Genomic DNA, 27,629 nt, shown 5'->3' with positions numbered 1-27,629 from the left:
ATGCGTTGCATCCGCGACGCACGGTTAGCTTGTAGATCGGCTATTTCTGGGCTTTATATTGAGTTTGTGCTTTAAATGTACTGTAATTCTGCAAACTGTTAATAAATATTTCAATCAATCAATCAATCAAAGGACCAACTCCCATACAGTAGGTGGCGGTAGGTATGCTCCCACATGGTTGCAACTTGCAACCACAACCCGCCAGATTCAGAGCGAAGACGACCCGGAAGATAATCATTTAGATTAGCATCAGGAAGCATTAGCTTTAGCATCTTCTTGGTGTGTAAACTAAAACTACTCTCGGGTAAGAAAACACCAAACAAACACTACAACTGGTTTTCATTCATCACAAAATGTGTTTAATTAAACATTCTAACCGCGGGCTGTTCCCGTTTGATAATAATAACAACAATAGTGTTGTTGTAGAACTACAGCCAACTGGAATCACACTGACGTTCATTAAAGTCACACTCTTATAGCTTTAGCATGGTAGCATTAGCCGCCAGGGTGACACAAAAAGACACATGGCTGTTGTGTTTCTGGGACAGTTTGTTAACCAACAATAAGTTCACTGTCTGCAACTATAGCTGTCAAAACCTGAGATAATTAATAAACCTGATTGTTTAGTTTGTTTGGGTTCATTGAGTGATTCACTCAGTGGTTCTCAGTGGTTCTTCCCAGCAGGGGTCCTTGAGTTGGTTCCAGGGGGTCCTCAGCCAAATGACATTTTCAATACATCTATGAGAGTATAAATATTAGTCAATATTATGCCATCAACCACTTTAACATAGCATTGATTGCTTTTTGTAGAAAGAAAGCACAGGAATGTACAGTTCAATACAAGTCCAAGATCCTCTTAAAGAGGATTTAAAACCAAGAAAGTATGGCTTGTTTACATTAGGGTCCTTGGTATTCAATTAATGAGAACATTGACGTACAAATATACAGTACTATGCATAAACATGCAACATACATGCCATTTGAATATACATGCTCGCACCGCAACTGTGGTGTGATCTTTTTGATCGGCTAGTTATTTTATTTCTTCCTTTATTTTTGGAAATTGTTTTAACAACCTACATTTGGTATGGTGGTCCCTGGCATAAAATGTGTTTCAGATGTGGGGGGGGGGGGGGGGGGGGTCTGCGTCTGCAGGTAAATGTATTTCAGATTGGGGTCTGCAGGTAAATAAATTTCAGATGGGGGGGGGGGGGGGGGTCTGCGTCTGCAGGTAAATGTATTTCAGATTGGGGTCTGCAGGTAAATAAATTTCAGATGGGGGGGTCTGCATGTTATTTTGGGGGTTCCTTGACATGGAAATGTTAGAGAACCACTACTGGATTAATTGACACTCAACTATGTGATGATGTGCTCACAACAGCTGGATTAAACAGCACTGTATGTAACATTGATTGCACATGTTTACATAACCAAGAAAGTATATATATATTTTCCAGTCATCAGTAGTGTGTGCTACTGCTCTGCATCAATGTTGATTTTGACAGCACATTTTGATTTAGTTTTGGTCATAGCCTTTATTTATTTTTAAGTGGAGCAACCACTTTATTAAGTAGCTTTATGTGTGCCTGGCTGGCTGTGTCTGAGCACGAAAATAGCATTTGGTTGGTTTTCAAAACCAAGTGTCACTGTTGTGCAGCCTAACACACACATACATGTTAACTGTATATAGGATGATTTCAGGTCTATCAGTACATTACAGTAGAGTAGAGGGACCCCCTGGGGACCCCCACACGATAACTCTGTCATTTCTTGACCGTTTCGGACGTGGGGCAGCACCCTGGGTGCATTCCTGCAGGTCTGGAAGACGGGGGAAGAACATGTGAGGGCGTATACTACCCTAGGAGACACGGGGAGAATATGTGAGGGTATACTACCCTAGGAGACACGGGAAGAATATGTGAGGGTATACTACCCTAGGAGACACGGGGAGAACATGTGAGGGTATACTACCCTAGAGTAGAAGACGGGGGGGGGGGGGGGGGACATGCAAACTCCTAGCGAGGGGGAAACGGCTCATTTCATTGAATGAACGATTCTATTCACGCTCACGGCAATGATCCGATTCAATGATTCGATCACGTTCACCGCTCAGTGGCACTTCCGGTCCCTGCAGCTCCACACAGATGGTCATACAGTAGGACTTTGATCTTCTTTTTTTTTTGTTCAAATTTTTTTAATTGACTAAATCTACAATGCCAAAATCTCATGTCAGTTCCTCCTCCAAATATTTTACAATCTGACAGTCATCTAAACACATATCCACTCCAAAAATGCATACATGCCAAACTAATTAATAATAATTGTGAAGACTCAATATTTTGTAAATGCATCACACTGACGAATCGTTAGGATATCTCTTGAGTATATATATGGGCAATTGAAAATCGTTCAAATAAAAACAATATAACATATTTACAATGTTACCGTTGTAAAGGTTATATCATTCACATTTAAACAAGTGCACTCATTGTTAAGACACATGAGCGTAATGATTAATTACTAACGATGGTTTAATTGTGTTGCACTGCAGATGGAGTCTCCAGAGGAAAGCAACTCCAGTCCTGACCAGCGACAACACACTGGTCAGTATAATGTCCCTCTCATAGTAGTAAGGAGCCGTGTCCACATGTCATCCATGTATTTCTATGGTAAAGACACGCGGCGCACTCCCCTTTTTTGGGGGGCTTTTCTGCCTTTATTGGGTAGAGCACAGTGAAGAGTGAAAGGAAACGGGGAGAGAGAGAAAGGAGTGACACGCAGCAAAGGCTGTCGGGAATCGTTTTTTATTTATTTTTTGGGAGAGGTGATAATAACATTTTGACGTCATTCCCAATGTCTGACGCCTTTTCCTCGTACGCCCCTGCACTCCCAGATGTCCTGACGTCCCCAACTAGTTCGGAAATCCATTTATTCTCCTCTATGTCTATCCCTTCATCTTTTTCCTCTCTCCTCACTCCTATCTGCATCCACTTTTTACCAGACGGTAGAATTCCATTGTATAATACTAGAATTTCGTGCGCGCTTCGCGCGCACTCATCCCAGAGCTACTTCGCCACGCACTATGGGAAGAAATAAATGGCGGGAGTTGACTCCACATGTAGTAACGGATGGGTTATTGGAAATGTACCATTGTTTTGTCCTGAATATTTCCACAGCCTAATTACTAAAGGATTGTGACTGTGGGACAGACATACAGTCTGACATACAATAGGCTACACGTGTGCACAGTGAATAAACAATGACCTATATGCCCAGAGTTCTTAAATTAACATAGTTGGATTTTAACAGAAAGACAATGCCATAAATCAGTCAAAGTAAGTGACAGACTCAACAGTAGCACACAGCATGCAAGGCAGCGATGCATGCATGCAAACATGTTTGTCCAGCTGAGATTTAGTGTCTCCATCTCTCTGTGGAAGAGGTTGCACATGACCTGTACGGCCACACTGACACAGACACAAAACAACACCACGCTGTTTGTCCAGTTGACCCAAATCAACACCAATACCTAGCCTGTTTGTCCAAAACACAGTATCTGCTGGCCACGTTTCTACTTCGCCACAACCTAATGTTAGTAACAAATGTAGGGGAGAGCCGCCAAGGTTGTAACGCTTCACGGTTGTAACATGGACGTTATATCTTGATTGGTCAACGCCACCATGACGCCATCGCGTCAGTATGTGTACAGCAACGTACTCTACGTGGCCAGGAAGTTTGAAGTGTTTACCTTCAAAATGCGTATAATTTTACACCTGGAGTATATGTGTGCTACAATTTTTGTCTTTGGTGTTGGTGAATAAAAATCCACATGGATGTGTTCATGCTTATGTTCTTCATTAGTTTGCATCGTGTTTAGACGGAATTCACGTTCATTCTGGTCTGTAAGCAACTGCAAAGAAAACTTGCAAAAGCGGGTCATTTGTAACATGTGTTACAAATGGTCCGCTTCCATTCAATGCGATATGTAATATTTACATATTTGACATATTGGCCAATATTATATGTTCTGAAATTGTATTGTATTGTGTAGTGTATTCTAAAAGTAGTTTAGGGTTGTATAACATTGTACAACTCAATCAATCAAACGTTTGTTTAATCAATGTATTGCCCCATTGAAAAAAAAGAAAAGGCCAAACTGGTACACCCGATACTATTTAATATTTCCCTTATGTTTGATATTTTCTTATCACATCCATGGTATGAAAACAATGCTAAGGAGTTGCTTCAATGAAATATAATTGCTTTAAGCTGAAAACGGGTTATTAGTTATTATGTGTAGTGTAGTGTAGTCAACATGTTAAGGCTCATACACACTGCCCGGTATTTGCTGCGATTATGCTTTCGGGGAGCATTGTTGGCGCTGGCCGACAAAAAACCCTGATCTGACGTTAAGTGGTGCCCAAATGGTAGATCACGATCTACAAAGGCTTTGCAGGTAGACCACATGACATGGCAGTAAAAATATATATAATTTTAATTTAAAAAACGATTTTTGCATCTTCCGCTTTAGATGACCTGAGATTACTTGAGTGATTGACATAAAAAAGGGCCTGTCAGCTCAAACACACAATGCAATACTTGTTGTTGCTTACAATCATCAGTAGCAAAGTCAAATACCAACAAAAATAAAAGCCTACGATTTGCATTTCCCCCCCTCTATTTCCCATTCCATGTGCATTTGTCTTATATGTAGCCTATATGAAAGGCCCCTCAATTACATTTTGTCACTATTTTCAGCAATGGGATGATAGTTTTATTTGGTGGGTATGTTGAGCTGGTCGTTTTGAAAGTAGCTCTCAAGTCGATAAAACAAACTAACATAGGCTACTTCTCTATAAGCAGAATCATGAATAGGCCTATTTAATTTATACAAAAGGAGAAGAGAGAGAGAGAGAGAGAGAGAGCAATGTGTTTGTGGCTCAAACTGTGTCTAATATTGTTTTAGAGCAGTGGTTCTCAAACATTGTCATGGCAAGAGCAAAGGAGGCCCAATATTTTTTCAATCTACAAAAATAATCCCAAAATGGCTGATAAATTAAATTACATTACTTACTAATCGCTTATTTGGCAACACTGGCCAGCTTTTTGTTGCAGCTCCGTGGCTGGGAGTTGGGAACTTTCTGTTACAGTTAAATCAATGTAAAAGTACCACACAACTGAAAAGTTGCGCGACTGTGTCCGCAAGTTAGAGACGTGTGTGGCTATAATGACGCACAGCTGTTATGTAATCGCGCGTCTCTAAATTGTAAGCGTTTGTGTGTGTGTGTGTGTGTGTGTGTGTGTGTGTGTGTGTGTGTGTGTGTGTGTGTGTGTATATATACATTCCGTCGGTAATTCCCTGTAGGCTTCACGTGAATAATGTTGTGTGCGCGCGTGCGGAGAAATAGTTATTTAATGAATCGCATGTTGGTGTGTGTGTGTGTGTGTGTGTGTGTGTGTGTGGGGGGGGGGGGGGGGGCAGTTGGCTGTGTGGCGAAAATAGGCAAAGTGATCGGTGTAAGGGTGATATTTCGGCACAATCCGATTAATGAGAAAGAACAATGTTGATGTAACTAAGGGAATCGTCGAGTCATTTATTTTGTAAACAAAGAGATTTAGATGGAATAAGCGAAATAGCGATCGTATAATTTCTCCCCCTCCTTCTTTCTCTCATCAATGTCCTGCGCGAGATCAGATTCTGTGCTGCGCGAGATGACATTGTCAAGCTAGGGTGGGGGCGGGCCTGGTACACACACACACACACACATGCACGCACGCACACACACACGGTCGCCTGCAGACCCAGCTCCCAGCGAGTGCTGCTGCTGCAAGCAGTGAGTGTAGAGTAGGCGTGGCGCAGCATTAGAAGGGCGCAGCAAATACGACATTGAGGGGTAGAAACCATCCCGGGCGCGTGGTTCATGTAACATGTGTGTCACTGTGAAAGACTGGCCCCATTAAGTGAACGTAGTTGGCGTAGTAGACGCCAACATGACGATTTTGGTAGACGCCAACATGACGATTGTGACGTAGGCTGTTGACGTTGAGCAATAACAGCGTGTTTCATATAAAAGTAATATTTGCAGAGTAAATAAGACACTTGAACGGCTTAAAAATAGCCTATGTCAGTTCGGGGAGCGTGCCGAATTTATTTTGCATATAGAGATGTGTGGTGAAAGTGTGGTTCGGTCGGAGATAGAGCACAAAGAATGAGTATGGGTACCACTTCTCACTTGTATATATAGATGTTTAATTTGATAGTGAAGTATGAACGTTTGGACCCCAGGAACAGTAGTCTTCACTCACTGTAGTGAGGACTACTGGGGATACCTAATAATAAACAACAAACCCATTACCCGTCTTCCTCCGTGAATAAATGGCTCTCTGTGCAGGCTTAGAAGAGGAGGCCAGCCCACAGAGCGATGGCTCCCGGTCCCCCCCAGAGAGAAGGCTCAGAGAGAGAGCCCCGTCGTCGGACCACACGCCCAGAGCCTCTCCCCCCCAGGCTAGTCCCGGACAGGAGAAGAAGCCCTCCTCCTCCTCTTCCTCCTCCTCTGACAGTGAGAGTGACAGTAGTGACGAAGACGAAGGAACGATGAGGAGGATAAGGAGCAGCGTGGCTCAGATCAAGGTGAGGTCCGTCGTCGATGTAAGAGAGCAACACTTGTCAGAACAACGGCTGGACTGGACCACTTCTAAAGTGCACAGATGAAAGTTCTCAGACGCCACGATTGATATTGATCATTTAGATTAGAAGCCAAAGAAAAACGTGGGAAAAAAGGCAAACAGTTTATCTACACTCTCTCAATGCGTCTGTGTTCTATTTTTAGCATTTGTAGTGGTCAAACTAGCAATTATGTTCAGAGAATCTTAATGCCTATTTTGGATGTTTGATTCCAAGTTAAATCCTCAGTCTGTGATTTATTCTCCTGGTTGGTGGTAGGTAAAACAGCACGGACAATATTACTAGTACATTATTGTTACATTATTGTGTTCACTGTTTATAGGAGGGCTCCTTTTCACAATGTTTCACAAATTGCACATTAGGATTTAGGCCATGCAAACATTTCCAGTTATGAGATTTTTTTTTTGCTTTAGTCCATGAGTTGGACTCTAGTATTGTAGTCTCACGTAGCCTGAGATAGGAAACCAGCTGTTAAAGAAGAATCACATCCATGTGAAGTGAGTGAGCACATGGATTGTTGGTTTACTAGGAAGTAAAACGGGAGTGCAATTTGCAGGCACTGAGAGGTATCTAGGGCTGTGGTTTGCCTCCTGCCCTATGGTCCTCCTACGTCTCACCAGACTATAAGTCTGTGTGGTGTGTATCCTGCATCTCTGTCCTTGTCCACACTTGGCCATACCCTGGTGCTTTTGAGTTAAGGGTGTTTGTTTGAGCCTTCTCTGCGTCACTGTGCGTGCTGTAGCCGTTGATAACAACCAATCGACGGGCTGCTACTGGTGGTGACTGATAATATATTATGCTTGGAATGTTTCTATTCTATTTCATGCATTCCATGGGTGCCATCCTTGAAAATGTTAACATAACGGGTGTACACTTTCCCTAAATGTGTCTGGTCCTTGTTGTTGATATATTTACACAACTTGTTTGTTTTTGTTCCAGAGAGCTCCAGATGAACAGAGCATGGCCAGAGACTGTTCTCCACCACCACAACACAGATCAAGGGCCAGATCTCGATCCAGGAGCCAAGACAGATCCAGGGTCAGATCCCGTTCCAGGAGCCAAGACAGATCCAGGGTCAGATCCCGTTCCAGGAGCCAAGACAGATCCAGGGCCAGATCTCGTTCCCGGAGTCAAGACAGATCCAGGGCCAGATCCCGGAGCCAAGACAGAGGAGGCTACAGAGACCGCAGTGCTTGGTAACGCGCACGAACACACACGCACCTCATCCGCACTGCAATGTTTTTCAATGAGACTGTCCTGTCCTGACGTACCTCAAGCGTGCAGTGCGACGTCAACCACTCCTCCTATATTCGCTCTCTATTTGAGCGAGGATGGTTTTCGTACAAAAATATTACAAAATATTTTATAAAACATGCTTCGAGAACGCTAATTGCACAGGGACAAATTGAATGACTATCATCGACCCGTACCAATAATCATATTACCGGTAATAATTGGTTTTCGTACAAAAAGATTACAAAATATTTTATAAAACATGCTTCTTGGTTATTCAGTGAATCTAAAAAGTAGTTGATAGAATACTATGACTAACATGAAAATGATGGGCATTAATGTCCAGCACTTCTCTGAAGTCGTCCCTAGGGCCGTCACGGTTACACATTTAAGTTGACGATGAATTGTCACACACATAATTGACCATTGAAACGTTACAATTTGTATTTCTGTTTGCCTTTAGGCTGCTTCTTAATCACAAACTGCACAGGGCAGATATGTCAAATAACTTAAATATACAAAGAAACATTTAATAATTAGTAATATTTTGTATTCTTTCCAAAACATGTACAAAATAACAAATAGTTGACATGTAAGCTTGTACATCTGCTATTTCTGCTATTCTTTTGAAAAACGTGGAAACGGTTGACGATTATGCAAAAACAATTGCGGTTATCAAATAATTAGCGATTAGATGATTATGTAATAATCTGTAACAGGTCTAGTCGTCCCCGGTGTCTGCCTACTGTTGATAATGGAGTTCTATGTCCTCGCTGTCCACTAGGGAGCGTTATGACGATCGCCATGACAACAGGGATCACAGGAGGCGGGACCGATCGCCCTCCCCGGCGGCGGCGGCAGCAGAAGAGCCGCCCGTCAAGAAGAAGAAGGAGGAGCTTGATCCCATCTTAACGAGGACGGGCGGGGCTTACATCCCCCCCGCCAAACTGAGGATGATGCAACAGCAAATCACAGATAAGAGCAGGTGTGTGTGCGTGCGTGCGTGTGTGTGTGCCTGTCTGTCTGTCATTGAGCATAAATGCGTTCTGTATGCAGCGAGTAGCGTCCTACTCACGATTGCCCCGCCCTCTTCCTCAGCCTGGCCTATCAGAGGATGAGCTGGGAGGCTCTGAAGAAGTCCATCAATGGGCTGATCAACAAGGTGAACGTGTCCAACATCGCCATGATCATCCAGGAGCTTCTGCAGGAGAACATAGTGAGGGGAAGGTAACTTAACACACACACACACACACACAAATACAATTTAGGCATTTAGCAGACGCTCTTAATCCAGAGCGATTTACAGTAAGGAAGAACAAAAACATGGTAATACATCAAATACTGTACATAAAAATTGTCTACATGACCTGCTTTAATTATTTCAGTCTAAATTAGTAGCTTAATGAGTAGTATTAAAATGTTATTCTTTTTTATGTTCAATGTATTTTAATTTAGTTCATAAAGTTAACTTAACTATGACTAAATACATTTGAAATTGTCAATATATTTAGTCATAGTTTTAGTCATCATGGCTTGTTTTTTTTATTGAGTTTTTAATTCAGTTTTCCTCTTTGTAAAAAGGTAGTCGACGAAAATTGTTCATCGAAGTTTTAGTCTGAAATCAACACTAACTCCGTCTGTCCCTCCGTTCCGTGCAGAGGTCTTCTGACCAGGTCTGTCCTGCAGGCTCAGGCAGCCTCTCCCATCTTCACCCACGTGTACGCCGGCGTGCTCGGAATCATCAACTCCAAGTTCCCTCAGATCGGAGAGCTCTGCTTGAAACGACTCATCCTGAGCTTCAGGAAGGGTTACCGGAGGAACGACAAGGTTGTCTTGGTTGTGTCTGTCTGTCTGTCTGTCCTCCCCTCTTCTCTCTCTCTAGCCAAATTCCAATACCCAAACGTGTCCTTGAGAAAGACACTTAACCCATTAAATAACCCAGTGAGCGAGGGGACAGACTCTAGTGGCAGTGATGTCAGGCTTCTCTATTGACATTACAATGATTTCTAATGTAATGAATATCATGTGATTTTTTTGTTTTGTTTTTTGTTTACAGCAACAGTGTCTCACAGCCTCCAAGTTCGTAGCTCACCTGGTCAACCAGAACGTGGTACGTTATAATATCTACTAATGTTTGCTTTAATGTATTGATCACTGTGTGATCAGTGCTTCAACTCTTTCACGGCCAACAGCCCCATCTAGTGGTTTGGCGCAGTCATTATACCACAACAGATAACTCTACCACTCGTTATATCTCTGCTTTCACAGCATGTTCAGCTAACGGAGCACTCTGAAATGACTACATTATTTCTGGTTTCTCTCTTTGTCTCTCTGACTCTCTCTCTCTGTGTGTCTCTCTTGACCTTATCTCTCTGACTGTCTCTGTGTCTCTTGACTACCTCTCTGACTCTGTCTCTCTGTGTCTCTGTGTGTCTCTGTGTCTCTCTCTGTGTCTCTCTGTGTCTCTCTGTCTCTCTCTGACTCTCTCTCTCTCTCTCTCTCTGTCTCTCTGTGTCTCTCTGACTCTCTGTCTCTCTCTCTCTCTCTCTGTGTCTCTCTCTCTCTCTCTCTCTGTGTCTCTGTGTCTCTCTCTCTCTCTCTCTGTCTCTCTGTGTCTCTCTCTCTGTTTTCAGGCCCATGAAGTATTGTGTTTGGAGATGTTGACCCTCCTGCTGGAGCGTCCCACAGATGATAGTGTGGAGGTGTCCATCGCCTTCCTGAAGGAGTGTGGACTCAAACTGACCGAGGTGTCCCCCAGAGGAATTAATGGTACTATAATACACTAAACATTATTTATTTATACATTATTACTCAAACTGACCGAGGACGTGTCACCCAGAGGAATGAATAAGGCCCGGCCCTACCTGGGCCCTCATCACGCTCCATATATGGCCAGTACAGAATTTATTCCATATGTTGATCCCCTGTCTGTCTGTGTGTCTGTCTGTCTCTGTCTGTGCGTGCGTGCGTACTCACAGCCATCTTTGAGCGGCTGCGTAACGTGCTTCACGAGTCGTCGGTGGACAAGCGCGTCCAGTACATGATTGAGGTGATGTTCGCCATCCGTAAGGACGGCTTCAAGGACCACCCGGTCATCCCCGACGGACTGGACCTGGTGGACGACGAGGACCAGTTCACTCACATGCTCCCCCTGGAGGACGACTACAACATCGACGACCTGCTCAGTGAGTTAACTGAGACCAGTTTCTACAAAATGTCTTCTAAATCATGACAGTTTTCTGAAAACCCTATGTTTCTATGTCAGTGGATCTCAAACTAGTTCATGTCAAGGACCCCCAGAATGACATGCATTTGGCCGCATATGTTGTTCCAGGGACCCCCATTCTAGCCCTCTTGTATCTGGGTTAAAAACGTTAGCTGTGAAAGAATATATATATTCAAAGATTTTTAACAGTGATTTTTCTAAAATATCTACAAGCTCGTAGCGTGGCACTCTGTTTGCTCACTCACTCACGAGAGAGAGTGGCCGAGATTTTGGTTATTGGAATTTGGCTCAGGGTTAGCCTCGCGGACCCAGGCATTTTGTTTAAAAAATGAATGAACTACCATGTATTTCTTAACCAATCAAAGTGCAGAGGGGCGTCGCTCCAAATTTGGGAGGGAGGGGAGGTGGGCACATAGGTTGGTGAACCAATAGGGAACACTGCTAGCCGACATGGAAGCTGCCATGACACCCCATATAGCCTGTGCCTCAACTTCCCAGGATTTGAGAGTCTCTGAGGGAAACCTTGTATCTCTTAATAACATCTTATTGTGCATTGGGCCAGATTTCGCGACTTTTTGAATGACAATAGAAATATGTGCGATATGACCACAATGTCACGAAATGTCTCATTTTCAAGCTGAATTATGATTCTAGCATGTTCCATCGTTTACTTATAAGCATTTTAGTACACCTTGGTTTCACTGTTCACTGAAACCAGTACGTCTACCACGTCAATCACGTCACTTGGCCACGAGGGATTTGTTGATTTAACATGCGGATAACGTCATTGGCCTTAAAGGAGTTAAGAGTGTCCAGTCAAAGGGTTTTAATAGTTATCAAAAACGACGAACAAAACAATTAAAACACAACTCTTGTAATGATTGGGAGGGAACAAATACACAACAAATGTATTATGTGAATCTCATCTATTTATTGTAACTAACTGTGTGTGTGTGTGTGTGTGTGTGTGTGTGTGTGTGTGTGTGTGTGTGTGTGTGTGTGTGTGTGTAGATGTTTTTAAGATGGATCCAGACTTCTTGGCCAATGAGGAGAAATATAAAACTCTGAAGAGAGGTGAGATCAAGTTAGACTACAACTTAAAACATTCATATCATAAGTAACTCTTATGTCCGTCCGTCCGTCTGACTGTGTGTGTGTGTGTGTTTCTTCCCCCTCAGAGATCCTTGATGAAGGCAGCAGTGATTCTGGTGGGGACGGAGGCAGTGATGATGATGAGGAGGATGACGAGGAGGATGAGGAGCATGCAGAGGGAACAGAGGGTATGTATTCATGTTATTATTATTATTATTTAAGTAAATCTAATTTTATCCCACCATTTCTTTCACAGTTCGCCATGCAAACTCCACACAGAAAGGCCAACCCCACCCAGACGTAATAAAGACTCAACATTTTTGTATGTGTTTCAGGAGAGGCGATGACTATATTTGATCAGACGGAAGTGAACCTGGTGGCATTTAGACGAACTATCTATCTCGCTATCCAATCCAGGTAAACACACACACACACACACACACACACACACACACACACACACACACACACACACACACACACACACACACACACACACAGGCAGTACAGATACTGCAGTGTGATTCGCAATTTATACCTGGCCTGAACATACTTTGTCTCTGATAGTCCCACAGATTAAATAAATGAGTTTATACCACAATCAGGAGTTTGTCGTAAGAGTCTGGCATTTAGGTTGACGGTGTTCATCGACTCTGTTTCACTCGACTCATTATGAGTTCTACTTCTATTTGAACACTCAGAGTTATAAAGGTCCTTGAAATCACAAATTCTGGCAAATACTGCCTTACTGAGTACTTTAACACAATGCTGCTGGGACCATGTATTTCCCTCATTGACACAGTTTATAATGTAATGTATACACCTTAGTTTTTCTAATGTGTCTGCAATAAGCGTCATAGTGTCTATATGTACTACTGTATGTTACTATGTTAGTCAGACCAATTAATTCCCTAAAGGAAACAGGATTTAATGCACACATTTCAAAACACATTGTCGATTTGTATAATTTCCAACATGTTTTCGAATAGATGTACAATATGTCGTAATGTATTGCATGCAACTAACTGACTAGTATTGCATGTGTAGACCAATGATGAACATTGATTGATTCATCCGTAGCTTGGACTTTGAGGAATGTGCCCACAAACTGATCAAGATGGATTTTCCTGACAGTCAGACGGTAAGACACGCACATTATATAATTTACAATGACTGTAATTTAGGCATTTAGCAGACGCTCTTATTCCAGAGCCACTTGCAATAAGCAAGGTAAACACCAGGTAATGAATCAAACGCATGGATCAAATTAATCTGGGATAATAAGTAAACCAAGTCTAAACGTTATAGTATGAACACATAAATAATCTCTACATTGAAACTATACACACTATAGGATGCCAGGTCAGCAAATGAACCTGGCATCTGTCTAAACAACATGCTATCTAAATTGAATGTTAAGCTTTGCATTAGCCTGCACGGACCACGGTCGTCAATATTCAAACAGTTCACAGTCCCAAAGGTTTTGCTTTAGTCAATAGTTGTTTATGTCTCACGTTAAAGTTGATAAATCAATATAGATATTTGAACGAATTGTAAACAACAAAGAAAACTCTTTGCACTCTGTACCGTTAACGGTACAAAGACCTTGTACTCTGTGCAAGTGCTGCTGACTGACAACTCCTCCACTCAGTTCCAGGGAGTCTGGGACTGCATCACGCTACATGCTGTCTAAACAGAGTCCATTCTGGCACTCATAACTCGGATATTAAATGTTCTTCACGGTGCGATCCACAACTCCACGCACAGCTTCGTCTCCGGCTCTCAGAAATTATTTATGAATGGCTGCTTTTCGGCAGCACGAGTAGGGCAGACAGAACCCACTGCAAGAGAGCGTCGTTGTCATTTAAAGTCGTTGCAGTCACCCCTGTTTTTGTTAAGGACTCGTTGGAGTCGTTGCTAATCAATTAGGTTTGGGCCAATATGCACGTTGTCACGCTGATTAGCATTTTGCACACGTTTTGTGTTGCAAGTTAATTAGGCTCCATCAATTTGTTTTGACCAGTAACAAGTCTTGGTTGCTAGGCCCATCATTGACCAGCAGATGGAGATGTTTTCTCACACACACCCTATTTGAATTGGTTTGAACAGGTTTTACACACATGTAAACTTTAAACAGCGTATACATGGGCTCATACCATGTTTATGTTCATCTTCAGTTTGTGATTAATATACTGTGCGAAATGAAATAACGTAAAATACGGTGCAAAAACTTTTTATTATTACCATCATTATTATTGGTGGTGTTCCCAATCTCTGCCTCCAGTGTCTCTGTCTCCCGTTTTTCTTCTATAGTTGATTTAAAAGGTTCACTGAGGTGTTACTATAGTGTGTGTGTGTGTGTGTGTGTGTGTGTGTGTGTGTGTGTGTGTGTGTGTGTGTGTGTGTGTGTGTGTGTGTGTGTGTGTGTGTGTGTGTGTGTGTGTGTGTGTGTGTGTGTGTGATTGTCCTGAGGGCGTGTGTGTGTTCCCCTAATGGTTGCTTTTATCATCTCTGAGCATCCAGCCGTGTGCGTGAGCATTGGATGTGGGTCAGATAAAGAGTACTCTCTATCTATGTACTCAGGCTGTGCTCTGTATTTATTTTGTTGTGTATTTATTTTAGTTTTAGTTGTGTAACAGTATTTTGTGTGGTCACAACGCGATGCTTCGCGCCACGTTGTGAGCTTGTGGATGAGCTTGTGAACACAGGATTTCTCAAAGTGGATCCCTTGAAAATCCACCTCTTCAGACTCCATCTTAGCCCGTAGCCCACCCCTTGCACTGGCCTCGACGATCTTACAGGCGTATGCAAAAGCTAATAATATGACATGAGGTGCTGTACAGTAACAATGTACAGTAATTAAGGAGGTGCCGTGGATGAAAACGGGTATTTACAGTAAGGTCACCTGAGCTAAACATGTTTGAGAACCTCCTGTGTAGCAGTGTATCGTTTGTTGCTAGGTTACTAGTGTAACAGCATGTTGGTGTACTTGAAGCAGGAGTTGTGTAATACTAGGGATGGACCTCAAAAGCAGATACCCGAAATTACCCGATAACAAGCTTATTGAGTAGTATCTTTTTAAAATGTTTTTTTGTGGCTTTCGCCTTTATTTTATACAAACATGGCACAAACATGTCTGTATTAAAGCATATTGATACCTGCCAACCAGCGCTGCCCGGGTAAACACAATTAAGCTTTTAATGTGACTGTACACATTCATTCCGTCTGTTGGAATATAACTTTATTTGAAGGCCCAAGTAATATTACTGGTTCTGTTCAGAATTGATTCTCGTCTCGCGTTTTTCCACAAAATAATAGAAAATCCTCGCCAGTGGGCTCGATAAGAACCCGGATCGATAAGCCTGATCCATAAGGTGCTCGTTATCAATGCAAATTAGCGCTCTCAATCCCTAGTAATGTGTATTTATTGTGTTATTATTATAACCGTGTGTGTGTGTGTGTGTGTGTGTTTGTGTATTTACAGAAGGAGTTGTGTAACATGATCCTGGACTGCTGCGCTCAACAGAGAACATACGAGAAGTTCTTTGGTCTTCTGGCTGGGGTAAGACACGCACACACACATGCGCGCGCGCGCGCGCGCGCGCACACACACACACACACAGAGAGAGAAGTCACGTATTTTCATGTGACTTGATACTGACTTTGTGCTGACGTCATTCCTCTGCCGAGTATGTTCTTGTGCCTCTGACGTTGCTGATTTGATGACTGATAAGTGTGTGTGTGTGTGTGTGTGTGTGTGTGTGTGTGTGTGTGTGTGTGTGTGTGTTTGCATGTGTGCGTACGTGAAGAGGTTCTGCGTGCTGAAGAAGGACTACATGGAGTGTTTTGAGATGATCTTCTCAGAGCAGTATGAAACCATCCACCGTCTGGAGACCAACAAACTACGCAACGTCGCCAGAATGTTCGCCCATCTCCTCTACACCGACTCTGTGCCCTGGAGCGTATGTACACACACACACATGCACACGCAACACAAACACACACACCCCTCTCATCTGCTCTACACCGATTATGTGCCCTGGATCGCATGTATGCACACACACACACAAACTTCACTTACCCGGAAGTTATGCGGGAACGCCCACTGAGTTGCAAAAAACCTACTTTCTGGCCTTCGACGTCCAAACAGAAAAGTCCTGTCTGGTTGCATTAACCCATTCAGCATTGTGTTATACTGTAACTGTTGAAAAATAGCAGATCTACAAGCTCATACATGCTTGTAGATCTGCTATTTTTGAGAAATTGTGAATATGTGGCGCAAATCTTTGAATATATGTTCTTTCAAAGTAACGTTTTGAACTCAAATCTTTGATTCTGGCGAAGTCCCTCAATGGAAGAACATATTTTCAGATGGGGGTGACGGTCCGTGGCCAAATACAGATAATTCTGGTGGTCCTTGACATGGAAAAAGTTGAGCACCACTGACATAAAAACATCAGAAAACTGAATCGGCCTCAGGTCTAAATGAGTTAAACAACATTAAACAACATTTAACTCACTTTATTTGCCACTCGCTTTATGCATGCACATACCCTCTATTAGTCCTCGCTAATACTCATTATAAGATGGTTACACTCACTGTAAATGGAGGACCAATTATACGAGCAGATGGCACCATTTCTGTCTACTGGTGATGTCTCATTGGTGGGCTGTGGACAGTTCAGAGACCTGCCGGCCAATGATATCATCGATGGGGATTCCTCCAAGCTAATAGAAACTAGAGCCTTTCTATTCCTGTAAACTTAGCATGACCGAAAGAATAAGGTCGCAAATACAAGCGGCCGGAATGAGTTTTCACAGACGGGTAGCTGGCATCTCCCTTAGAGATAGGGTGAGAAGAGAGGTTCAGTCACGCGTGAGAGACTTGGAGTAGAGTCGCTGCTTCTTCGCTTGGAAAGGAGCCAGCTTAGGTGGTTCGGGAATCCGGTTAGGATGCCTCTGGAGCGTTTCCCTAGCGAGGTCCTCGCTGCACGTCCCACTGGGAGGAGACCCCGGGGCAGACCAAGGACCAGATGGAGGGATTATATCTCCAAAATGGTCTTGGAACGCCTTGGGATCCTCCCAGAATGTTGCTCTGGATAGGAACGTCTGCTTCATGTTTCTGCTACACAAAATAAATCACACTTGTGTGAAGTGAGGGGCTCCCACTGTGGCTGCCACATGGCATCACGTCTGAGAGCCAGACGTCGGAGGAACTAGCGCCCTGTGGTGCGTCACCTTTTAAAAAGGTCTCTCTCTCTCTCTCTCTCTCTCTCTCTCTCTCTCTCTCTCTGTCTGTCCGTCTCTCAGGTGTTGGAGTGCATTAAAATCAGTGAAGAGACGACCACATCGTCCAGTCGCATCTTTGTGAAGATTCTCTTCCAGGAGCTCTGTGCCTATCTGGGCCTGCCCAAACTCAACGACCGGCTCAAAGACCCGTATGTACACACACACACACACATGCATGAGCTCTGTGCCCTATCTGGGTCTGCCCAAACTCAACGACTGACTCAAAGACCTGTATGCAACACAGACAAATGGAGAAGAGGCTTATGTAAAAACAAATCTGTAGGAAATTGTATAATTATAAAATATATTCACTAAATTGTGTGTGTGTGTGTGTGTGTGTGCAGAACGTTGCAGTGTTTCTTTGAAGGCATGTTTCCCAGAGACAATCCCAGAAACACTCGTTTTGCGATCAACTTCTTCACTTCTATCGGCCTGGGAGGACTGACGTAAGACAACACACACATATATATATAGCCACATAAAGTACATGAAATATATATATATAAATGTGCAATGTGACAGGGGGCGGGGCTCATTGACCGCCGACATTGTCATCTGGTGTCGGAAAAGTGTACTCCAGGACCCGCCGCCCAGTCTTAATATGGCGAGACTCTTACTTTGAAAGCCGCTTCAATTGGAAACCGAGAGTCAGGAAGTGAATTATCGCTATGTAACGGGTGCCGCGATTGTCATTTATTTATTTATCCAAAACATAATTTTTTTAACCAAGGTTAAGCTTGTTTAGAGAAATGAGCCGCAAGCAAGCTTGTTTTGGTCCAAAAAGAGAGATTACGATTCTAAAAACTGCGTTCCCAACTTCCCGTAGCCAGTGGAATTTCTTCTTCTTCTTATATTATTGCAACCGAACCGGAGTGTTAAGAGCACTACAGGATACAGTTGTGAACCGTAATCGGTTGATATTAAGAGCGCTACAGGATACAGTTATGAACCGTAATCGGTTGATATTAACATCAGCAAGAGTGTACATGTTGCCAACAAGAACCCTGTATGAGGGAATACCAAGGGTGAGCCAGAAAATCGTAACCAGGAGAATGAGACTAGCAGGACACTGCCAAAAAGACATCAAGAACTGCCAACACACTGGCACCGGTCACCATGACATCCCACACTAACATGGATGTACTCAAAGAAAGACGCAGGAGCGCAAAGCACCGACCTGACTGTGTCTCTGTCCGTCCGTCCGTCTGTCTGTGTCTGCCTGTCTGTGTCTCTACCGACCTGTCTGTCTTTGTGTCCGTCTGTCTGTCTCAGTGATGAGTTGAGAGAACACCTGAAGAACGCTCCTAAGATGATCATGACTCAGAACCAGGACGTGGAGTCGTCTGACTCGTCCGACTCCGGGTCGGATTCGGACTCGTCCAGCGATTCAGACTCCTCCTCCAGCAGCAGCAGTAGTAGCAGCAGCTCAGGTAAACGCGCACACACACACACACACACACACACACACACACACACAGAGAGAGACGTGCAGAGAATGTTGGAGAGGAAGGCAGGGGCTGAAAAAAAAGAGAGAAACGGCGGATCTACAAATCCTCTGACTGTAGATCAGCTATTTCCTGGGCGTGACCCTGCACTACTGGAGGTGTGGCGCACGACACAGAGGACAAAATCTTAAAATGTAAAAATGTAGCGTTCAAGTTCAGGAGAGTTCAGAAAAAGGCAATTCTCCTCAATGCTGCTTTCGGGTACGGCAATGGATTTGCATCTCTTTCACCATAGTAAATGCTGCGTTCATGGTCTGGAAAGGGCAGTTTTTTACAGACGGGTAAAAGGGCAGGGGTTGAAGCCCCCTTTGATGTCTACGGTATGTGTGCACCAGAGCCATAAAGTAAGACAGAGTTACGACAACCCCCTTGTCGTAACTCACTTCATGGGGCCAGTCCAATGGCGGCTCTTCTACATAGACTTCTATTGGTATTCATTGTGAAGAGTGACAATGTCCTGGACCTGAAGTTGGCAGAATGCACTGGACTCTGGCAACAGCTCAGCTTTAATGATCTTACATCCCTTTATTTTTTTGTAATAGTACAACATAAACATTACAGAGACTTTAGTTGTCACTGAGCAATACTTTAAAACAGTTGTCATGTTGCACACATGTCTAGAATTAATGATATATTGCGCCTGTGATGCATGACTGTCATAATATATACGATGTCGGACATTCACTCGGGAGGTGGTGATGTCACAGCGTGATGTCATAAATATCCTTTATAGAGCCTCTCTGCAGAACGTGAAACAGAGGCTCTACTGAACGTGAAAATTGATACTTTTGAAGAACGGAGTCCGCTGAACTGAAATGGCCATTGACAGGGCTACAGCCAGGGCACTGAATACCGTCCGCGAAACCAACGTCTACAAGGAGGAGGTCGGGAAGGAGCGCAAGTGGCATGCCATCCACAGGCGCTTCAACGACTTATTGAGAAATAAGCAGCGCGAGATGGCACAACAAGAGTGCCTGTCCGAAGAGGAGGAGGAGGAGAACCCTATGTTCTCTTTAGCCATCGAGGGGCCTCGAATGCATTGTGGAAACATGAGCAGGTCTCGGATGGATTCAGGAGACATGGAAGGGCCTCGGATGCACTCAGGAGACATGGAAGGGCCTCCGATGCACTCAGGAGACATGGATGGGCCTCCGATGCACTCAGGAGACGTGGAAGACCCTCGGTTGCATTCAGGAGACCTGGACGGGCCTCGGATGCATTCAGGAGACCTGGACGGGCCTCGGATGCATTCAGGAGACCTGGACGGGCCTCGGATGCATTCAGGAGACGTGGACAGACCTCGGATGCATTCAGGAGACGTGGACGGGCCTCGAACGGGTTCAGGAGCCACGGATGTGGCTCGCACGAAGACTAGTCGGAGGAAGCTAAAGGAACGTCCGGTGACGAGCGGCCAGGAGATAGGATGGCTGCTCTCGGACAAGACGCTGAACCAGACGGACCGCTACATCGACCTCCACGTGTGGAAAAACATGGACGGATGGGAAGAAGAAGAAGAGCCCTTCGACTTCTCGCTTTTTGACAACGACCTGTCGGACCGGATTCCCCCCGGGCGACGTCGACACACCAAACCTAGGTTGTAGTTTTGCCGTTTGTTTAGATTTTGTTTTGTTTTTCATGTTTAGTTTTGATTTGTTTTTTTCTAAAGCGGATCTGTTTGTTCAGTTTAGTTTAATGTTTTGTAGTTCTTTGAAAAGGATTTATTCTAGTTAACTTTGTATTGCTTTTAGTCATTCTTGAGTGCCGCTCCAACACTTGCCTATGTGTGTTGCAGCACGAGTCTGTGTCTATTAGTCTATTTCAGTGCGATTGTTCGATCACGTAATCATTACGTCATTAACTCATTTTATTACTCATATTATACTCTATATTCTAACTTTTTTTTCCCCCATGTAAATTAGCATCTTACAAAAGCATAAAATGTTGCAGATCCACAAGCTTGAAATGTGGCGGAATACTGTGTGTTGAGATTTACAGAGATGATGTGCTATTTATGATGTTATTTCCTCTCTAAACCACTGGTATAGTAACTCGGACCACCATCGGTCCATATTGACCTATTTACAGCACGATTATGGCACAAATATTTATTTTGGTTAGTTATTCACTGAGTGGCGTAGACACACTGCTTTCACATTCACGGTGGACAACACCGACATACCCAGCAGTACTTGCACGCTCTGCTTGCGCAAGTAATAATAAATGCTCAGAAAATAGACGCTTTACAAGCTCACAATGCCTGATTGATTGAATACTTTATTAGTCAGAAATGTAAACACTGCTGAGCACATTCAAACACGGTCTAAAAGGATATCACAGAAAAGAAGTCCTTGCGGTCTTGTTTCCATTCAGGTCCTGGGTGTTGCACATAATGCTAATATTCGTGCGTGATAAGGAGCTGTCACGATTATGACATTGATTTCACACATAATTTGGTATTGGAACATAATACGTAATAAAATTACATTAATGTCTGGCCTTTTAGGCTTCGTAAGCAAAAGTTACGCACGTCAGATTTATATGCCAAATAAAATATACAAGGTTTTGACTTTTAAAAATGTTTTTAGTGAGCTTGTAGACCTGCTATTTCCATTCAAAATGGCGAAATCCTACACTCGGCGGGAATCGAATAAAATAATTAATCCCCACCATGGAATTTGGACTGAAATTCAGGAACCTGAAGGCAGGAGCCTAGGGAGCAGGAGCCTAGGGGGCAGGAGCCTAGGGAGCGCTTGACTTGGCATTTTGCAGTGAAGCATTCTACGGGCTGAGCACACAAAAATGAAAATAATTGGACAATTACGTGAATTGAATCCTGGCATGCCAAAATTGTGATCCAGACTAAAAAGTTAGTAATTGCCAGGTGTAGGCCTAATTAGCCCTTCGCTAAACCCCACCACAAAAGTGATTGTCCAATGCCAATCCAAATAGTTTAGCAACCGGGTCTTATTTGTTTCCGTTTGTGTACACTCAGAGTTAAGGGGGCCCTTGCAAAAACCTTTGAGAACCACTAGTACTAGTTGGACTCCTAATGTGCCATATAGTGCGGCGTAGTAAATCAGTGTCATACATGTTCTGAAGAAAACCTGGAGACTTGACATTCAGTAATTGGGTATTTTGCCACGGACAAGACCACGTCTTGAGAGGTCTGTGTATGGAACTATGGATGACCCCTGGGTCAGACATGAGGTCTTTGTGTATGGAACTATTGATGACCCCTGGGTTAGACATGAGGTCTTTGTGTATGGAACTATTGATGACCCCTGGGTCAGACATGAGGTCTTTGTGTATGGAACTATTGATGACCCCTGGGTCAGACATGAGGTCTTTGTGTATGGAACTATTGATGACCCCTGGGTCAGACATGAGGTCTTTGTGTATGGAACTATTGATGACCCCTGGGTCAGACATGAGGTCTTTGTGTATGGAATTATTGATGACCCCTGGGTCAGACATGAGGTCTTTGTGTATGGAATTATTGATGACCCCTGGGTCAGACATGAGGTCTTTGTGTATGGAACTATTGATGGATTGGTTAGTTAAAAAAAAAAAAAAAAAAACGCTACGATATTCAATAAAAAACTAACTCAAGCGGTAAAACCGGGTTTTTGACCACTTGAGGGCACACTTAAGTCATTTTTGTATCCATAGCTGTGACCATATAGCTATGATGCATGTTGGATTAGCATGTATAAAGACCATCATTTGGACAACAGAGTGACAAGTTTAACACAGTTGTCTTTATTTTTCAATGCTCACACAAATGGAAACAAGCCATAGTGTTTTCTTGCCTCCTTGGGCTCAATTCTTGTATTTGTATTAAACCGTACTTTTTCTTACAAACTGTTATAAAGTATTCAATTAAAAGAAAAAACCTCAAACTTCTTAGTGAGTGCAAATGGACGTGAAAACAAAAACATCCTCAAATACCAATACATGCTGCTGATACTTGATCATCAAACAATTAACGCATCGTGATATGCACGCATGCATCTCATAGATGCATCTGCATGTCTAACAGCTATATGGGGTCCGCTGAGCCTGAGTCCAAAACATAAATACAAATTTAAAGCCACTGGCCGCTTGGGCAATTAACGCTTGTCAACGTGTTCTGTTGTTGACTTTTCGCTGACGAGAAAACCCTCTCAGTCCCTCTGGTGCCGCCGGGTAAACAAAACACAGATGGCTGGCTAACTTGTTAGCCGTGCCAGTGGAGGACTTAATTAAACTTAATTTCTCCAGGCCAATAATGGATTTAATAATTCCAAGAACTCTGCAGGCTACAGCAGCCAGCACTGCCTAGCAGCAGTCAAGTTTGAGCACTTGAGCAGCGAGCGCTGCGACCACTTCCGTCGGTAAACATAAAAAAAAACGGTTCGGTCAGTTTAAATAAATGTATCCGGTTTACTAGATGAAGCCCGATCATTGAACCGAAAACCGTCACATGCTTAGGCGCTAGCCCCTCCTATAGACATCTTTTGTCCCCACACTTCTCATATTTGCCATTGACAATGAAAGGAGAAATTATGTCAAATGTCTGCCAAATATGACATACATTTAACCAACCAATCATAAATGCAGTTGTTCATGAGAGGATGTATGATGATGTATAATGATAAGAGAGCCCCTCACTTCACACAGGTGTGATTTTTGTATTATTTTCCCCCCAGTTTTTCATTTTTATGGAGGTAACAGTACTTCATCAGACCCCTTGGTGTGGTTATGTGCAATGATGTCTTCCCTTTGTATTTAGGATTTCTTCCTGGAGGCTGAAACCTTGACAGTCAATCTTGCCAATGAAAAAAACTGATATAGTGACATCACAATATCATCCCTCCCCTAACCCCTCCCTCCCCTTTTATCATACAACCACAGCTGTGGTCGTGGCTTCAGTTCAGGTGGATCACCACCCACCAGGCATACTTAATGAACTGGTGGGCATGTCCACATAAAACGTAATTTTAACTAATACTGTACACTTTTTGAAAAAAAAATGTATTCCTGGTGATCATATTTAAGGGTGGAAAAAATCACGGCACCCCATCTTTAAGTAAAGTAAACCCAAAACATTTAAATGTTTTCCAGACTCTGACTCCAAACGTAAGAAGAAACGCAAAGACAAAAAAACGGAAAGCAAGAAGAGCAAGAAGACGACCAAGAAGAAGAGCAAAAAGACCGTCCGTCGTCGCGCCGACGGACGGCCTACTTTGAGCTGCGAGGAGGACGATGGAGGCGAGGGAGCGAAGCCCGAGGCCCGCCCGCGGAAGGAGCGCACACGTGACCCCGAGGAGCACGAGGTCACACACACAGACGTCCGGGGGAGGGAAAGGAACGGAGAGAGAGACAGGGGGAGGGACGGAGAGAGAGACAAAGGCAGAGACGGAGAGAGAGACAAAGGGGACAAAGGGAGGGACGGGGAGAGAGAAAGGGGGAGGGAGGGAGAGAGAGACAAGGGCAGGGACGGAGAAAAAGACAAAGTGAGGGACGGAGAGAGGGACAAAGGGAGGGACGGACAGAGAGATCAGAGGCCGAATATCAGGGACAAAGAGAGGGAGCCGACTCCAGAGGAGAGGGGAAGAGGAGAGAGGGACAGGAGAGCGAGGGACGGAGACAGAGAGAACGTGAGGGACGCAGAGAGAGACAGAGGCAGGGACGGAGAGAGAGACGGGGCGAGGGACGGACAGAGAGACAGGCCAAAGATCAGGGACAAAGCCAGAGAGCCGTCCCCAGAGGAGAGAGGTAGAGGACAGAGGGACAGGTCCCGGGAGAGAGACGGACAGAGAGACAGAGCCAAGGATGGAGGGAGGGACGGAGAGAGAGACAGGGGGAGGGATGGAGAGAGGGACAGGGGGAGGGACAGGCCAAATATTAGGGACGAAGAGAGGGAGCGGTCTTCAGAGGAGAGGGGGAGAGGAGAGCGAGACAGGTCCCGGGAGAGAGGAGGAGGGAGAGACAGATGTAAGGAAGGGGAGAAGGGAGAGGACGACAGGAAAGAGAAGAGAGACAGGAGGGAGGAGAAGGAGAGAGACAAGGAGAACCGTGAGAGGAACCGACGCAGGGAGGTGTCGCCTCACCGGCGGAGATGAAACACATCTATCTTTCTTTTTGCATTATTTTCTAGAAGAAAAAAAATCGGTGGTTCTCAAAACGATTCAATGTCATTAATAAAGACGCCCATGACTCTGAGCGTGTGTGCACAGTGGTAACGTCGTTGTGTACGCTCTCAAGAGTTGTATGAACTGTAAAAACATAAAGGGTTCATTTGGAACCTCCTCGAGGGTCCCCGGACCACACTGTTGAGACCTACTGCTCTAAGTGTTTGTCCTTTTCCATCCCATCTGGTCCGTCTGGTCTGGTCTGGTCTAGTCTTAGTCTTAGCATAGCATTAGTTCTAGCTTTTAGGACAGTATATAAGTTACAGTCTCAACCTCTTGCACTTTGAGGACCCTCAGACCCCTTTTCCAACCGGGAAAGAACCGCTTCCGTTCTTTTTTCCCGAAGGAATATTGAACTCACAAGCTCAGTCTTGGAACCTTGGTGGTTTCACAGAACGAGCAGCCAAGCATATTCATTGAACCAGTTCAGAGTGTTTCCACTGAAAATGTATTTGTTCAGAACCCTATAAAGCTGGTTCAGAACCAAAAAAATCCCACTTGTGTGAAGTGAGGGGCGCTAATATTAAAGTCTGACTCATTTAACCTGTTTATAGCAGGGGCTAGCGCCCCTCAAAAAGGCTGCCGCTTCCGTGAAAAAGCACCAAGGTTCCAAGAATCTAGAACGGAACCCGTTCAAGAACCAAAGTTATGTTTTGTTGTAAAAGGAGGCCTCGGTGTGATGTGCATTAGGCTGCGGACCCCCGTTTGATACAAATGTTCCAACACCCATGGTTGTAGTATCAGTGTATTGTTGGTGATAGATTAAAATCTCTGCGATACGAGTATTGTGGGCGTTTTATTTTTATTTTTAATCGTGATAAATGATTATCGTCCCATCCCATTCCGTGAACAGGATACGGGGTTTGCCAAACCCAGGACTACGCTTCTGCACGGAGCCCATAGATTCCTATAGTTGTATAGTTTAGAATCAGTGTAGTGTAGTTTAGACAAAGACTAGAATTAACCACTTGAACCCCAGCATTCATATTCGGTGGGGGGGCAAAATAGCAGATCTACAAGGTCAAAACACGTGCCGTGTGGTGTGTTTTGAGCTTGTAGATTCTGTTCTATTCTGTGATGAGATTTGGTTTAGATGGAAAGTTTACAGTTTACTAAGTCTAGAGGGTTTCAGTGGTTACGGACCGTTCAGTTTCTCTCTCACACACACAGTATCTCTGTAGTATGTCAGTCATTTTTGTATCCGACAGCATCACTTTATTGCCGTCTTTGTCGATATATTTTGTTTTGTAATGATTAAATTGTTACGTTTTGGTGCATAAAAAATAAAAAATAAATAAACGTTAAAATAATTTCCACTGTTCAACTGTCGACTGTATGTATGTGTGTGTGTCAGTGTGTGTGTGTGTGTGTGTGTGTGTCACAGACCAATTTTTTTATTATTAAGTACAATATGAGCACTCTGACCAGAATGGAACAGAGCCTTAATTAGTATTCAGCAACTTTGGCAACACCTGTGAAGGAAGCAAGGAAGAGACCCAATTTCATTCCAATATGTCTGCTGTGCATAATTAGGATACAGAAACGCTAAAATTGATATCCTCATAAATTCATCCCGAGTCACCATAGACAACAGACTGGAAAAGCTTAAAATTAATTCTATGGAGCTGTGACATATCCTAGAATGTAACTAACTATCGGGACAGAATTATAACATTTCAGCGTTGAACATTGTTTAGTTTTCCTATGAATCTGTAACCAATGCACACTGGAAACAAAGCAAAAAGCTTTTACCCTTGGGCGAACCAAAGACTCACTGAACAAGATAGCATTCCCAATTAATTGCGCACAAAGTGAAGTATTTAAACCCTTTTTTGTTTTTTTTGTTTGCAGCTCATAAAAATCGAAAAATCCTATCTCAAAATATTAAAATATTACACGAAAACAAATGTACAGATTGGTGGAGCCCATGCACCATATTAGGTACAAAAATACTTCTATTAATGATTTGTCTGACAACGTTTCAATCCTGTTGCTGTTGTGGATCTTCATCAGGTCATGTGATAATGCACACCAGTTTTTTTTCTTTTATAATGAGGTGCCCAAATTGTTCGTCACCCCCATTTTTATGTGTCACCCCCACAGTCACTGCAGGTGCAATCTGAGAACCCATCGTCAAAGAATAAAGGAAAAACAGCACCCTCTTTTTCTTTTGTTGACGGAGTCAACAGTCTGTCTTGAGAGACTACTGCAGGTGTGACACATCAAACCTAAGTGACACAAAATGGGAACCCATTATCTCTGTGTTCAGTGTTCACCCAACATTTCATTGAATATTGTAGTACAAACCAGTTGAAATCATGAATATATATAAGCAAACCCTGGCAAAACAGAAGAAAGTTAAGTGTGAACAGTAAAGAAGCCCATGTGTTATGGAAGCCCATGCAGGTTTGCTTTGATAGCAGCCG

The 27,629-nt window shown here is 43.6% G+C and overlaps 1 protein-coding gene across 1 annotated transcript; it reads left to right on the top strand.

Moving 5' to 3' along the window:
- The first annotated feature begins 254 nt into the window (after window positions 1–254).
- On the top strand, window positions 255–26,515 carry cwc22 (CWC22 spliceosome associated protein homolog). The gene is made up of 20 exons (XM_080785774.1): window positions 255–304; window positions 2,552–2,603; window positions 6,393–6,631; window positions 7,625–7,881; window positions 8,703–8,903; window positions 9,017–9,145; window positions 9,577–9,745; window positions 9,975–10,028; window positions 10,552–10,687; window positions 10,897–11,103; window positions 12,156–12,218; window positions 12,323–12,424; window positions 12,572–12,653; window positions 13,317–13,377; window positions 15,721–15,798; window positions 16,046–16,198; window positions 17,547–17,674; window positions 17,870–17,971; window positions 18,798–18,955; window positions 24,134–26,515. Exons 2-20 carry the CDS (start codon window positions 2,552–2,554, stop codon window positions 25,132–25,134), a joined length of 3,372 nt encoding a protein of 1,123 aa, XP_080641900.1. The 5' UTR covers window positions 255–304; the 3' UTR covers window positions 25,135–26,515.
- Window positions 26,516–27,629: the final 1,114 nt, after the last annotated feature.

Source organism: Protomyctophum bolini (genome assembly GCF_963924005.1).
Source record: "Protomyctophum bolini genome assembly, chromosome: 16".
Taxonomy (NCBI): domain Eukaryota; kingdom Metazoa; phylum Chordata; class Actinopteri; order Myctophiformes; family Myctophidae; genus Protomyctophum; species Protomyctophum bolini.
Note: the sequence above shows the minus strand (reverse complement) of the source record. Positions and strands in the feature narration are given on the sequence as shown.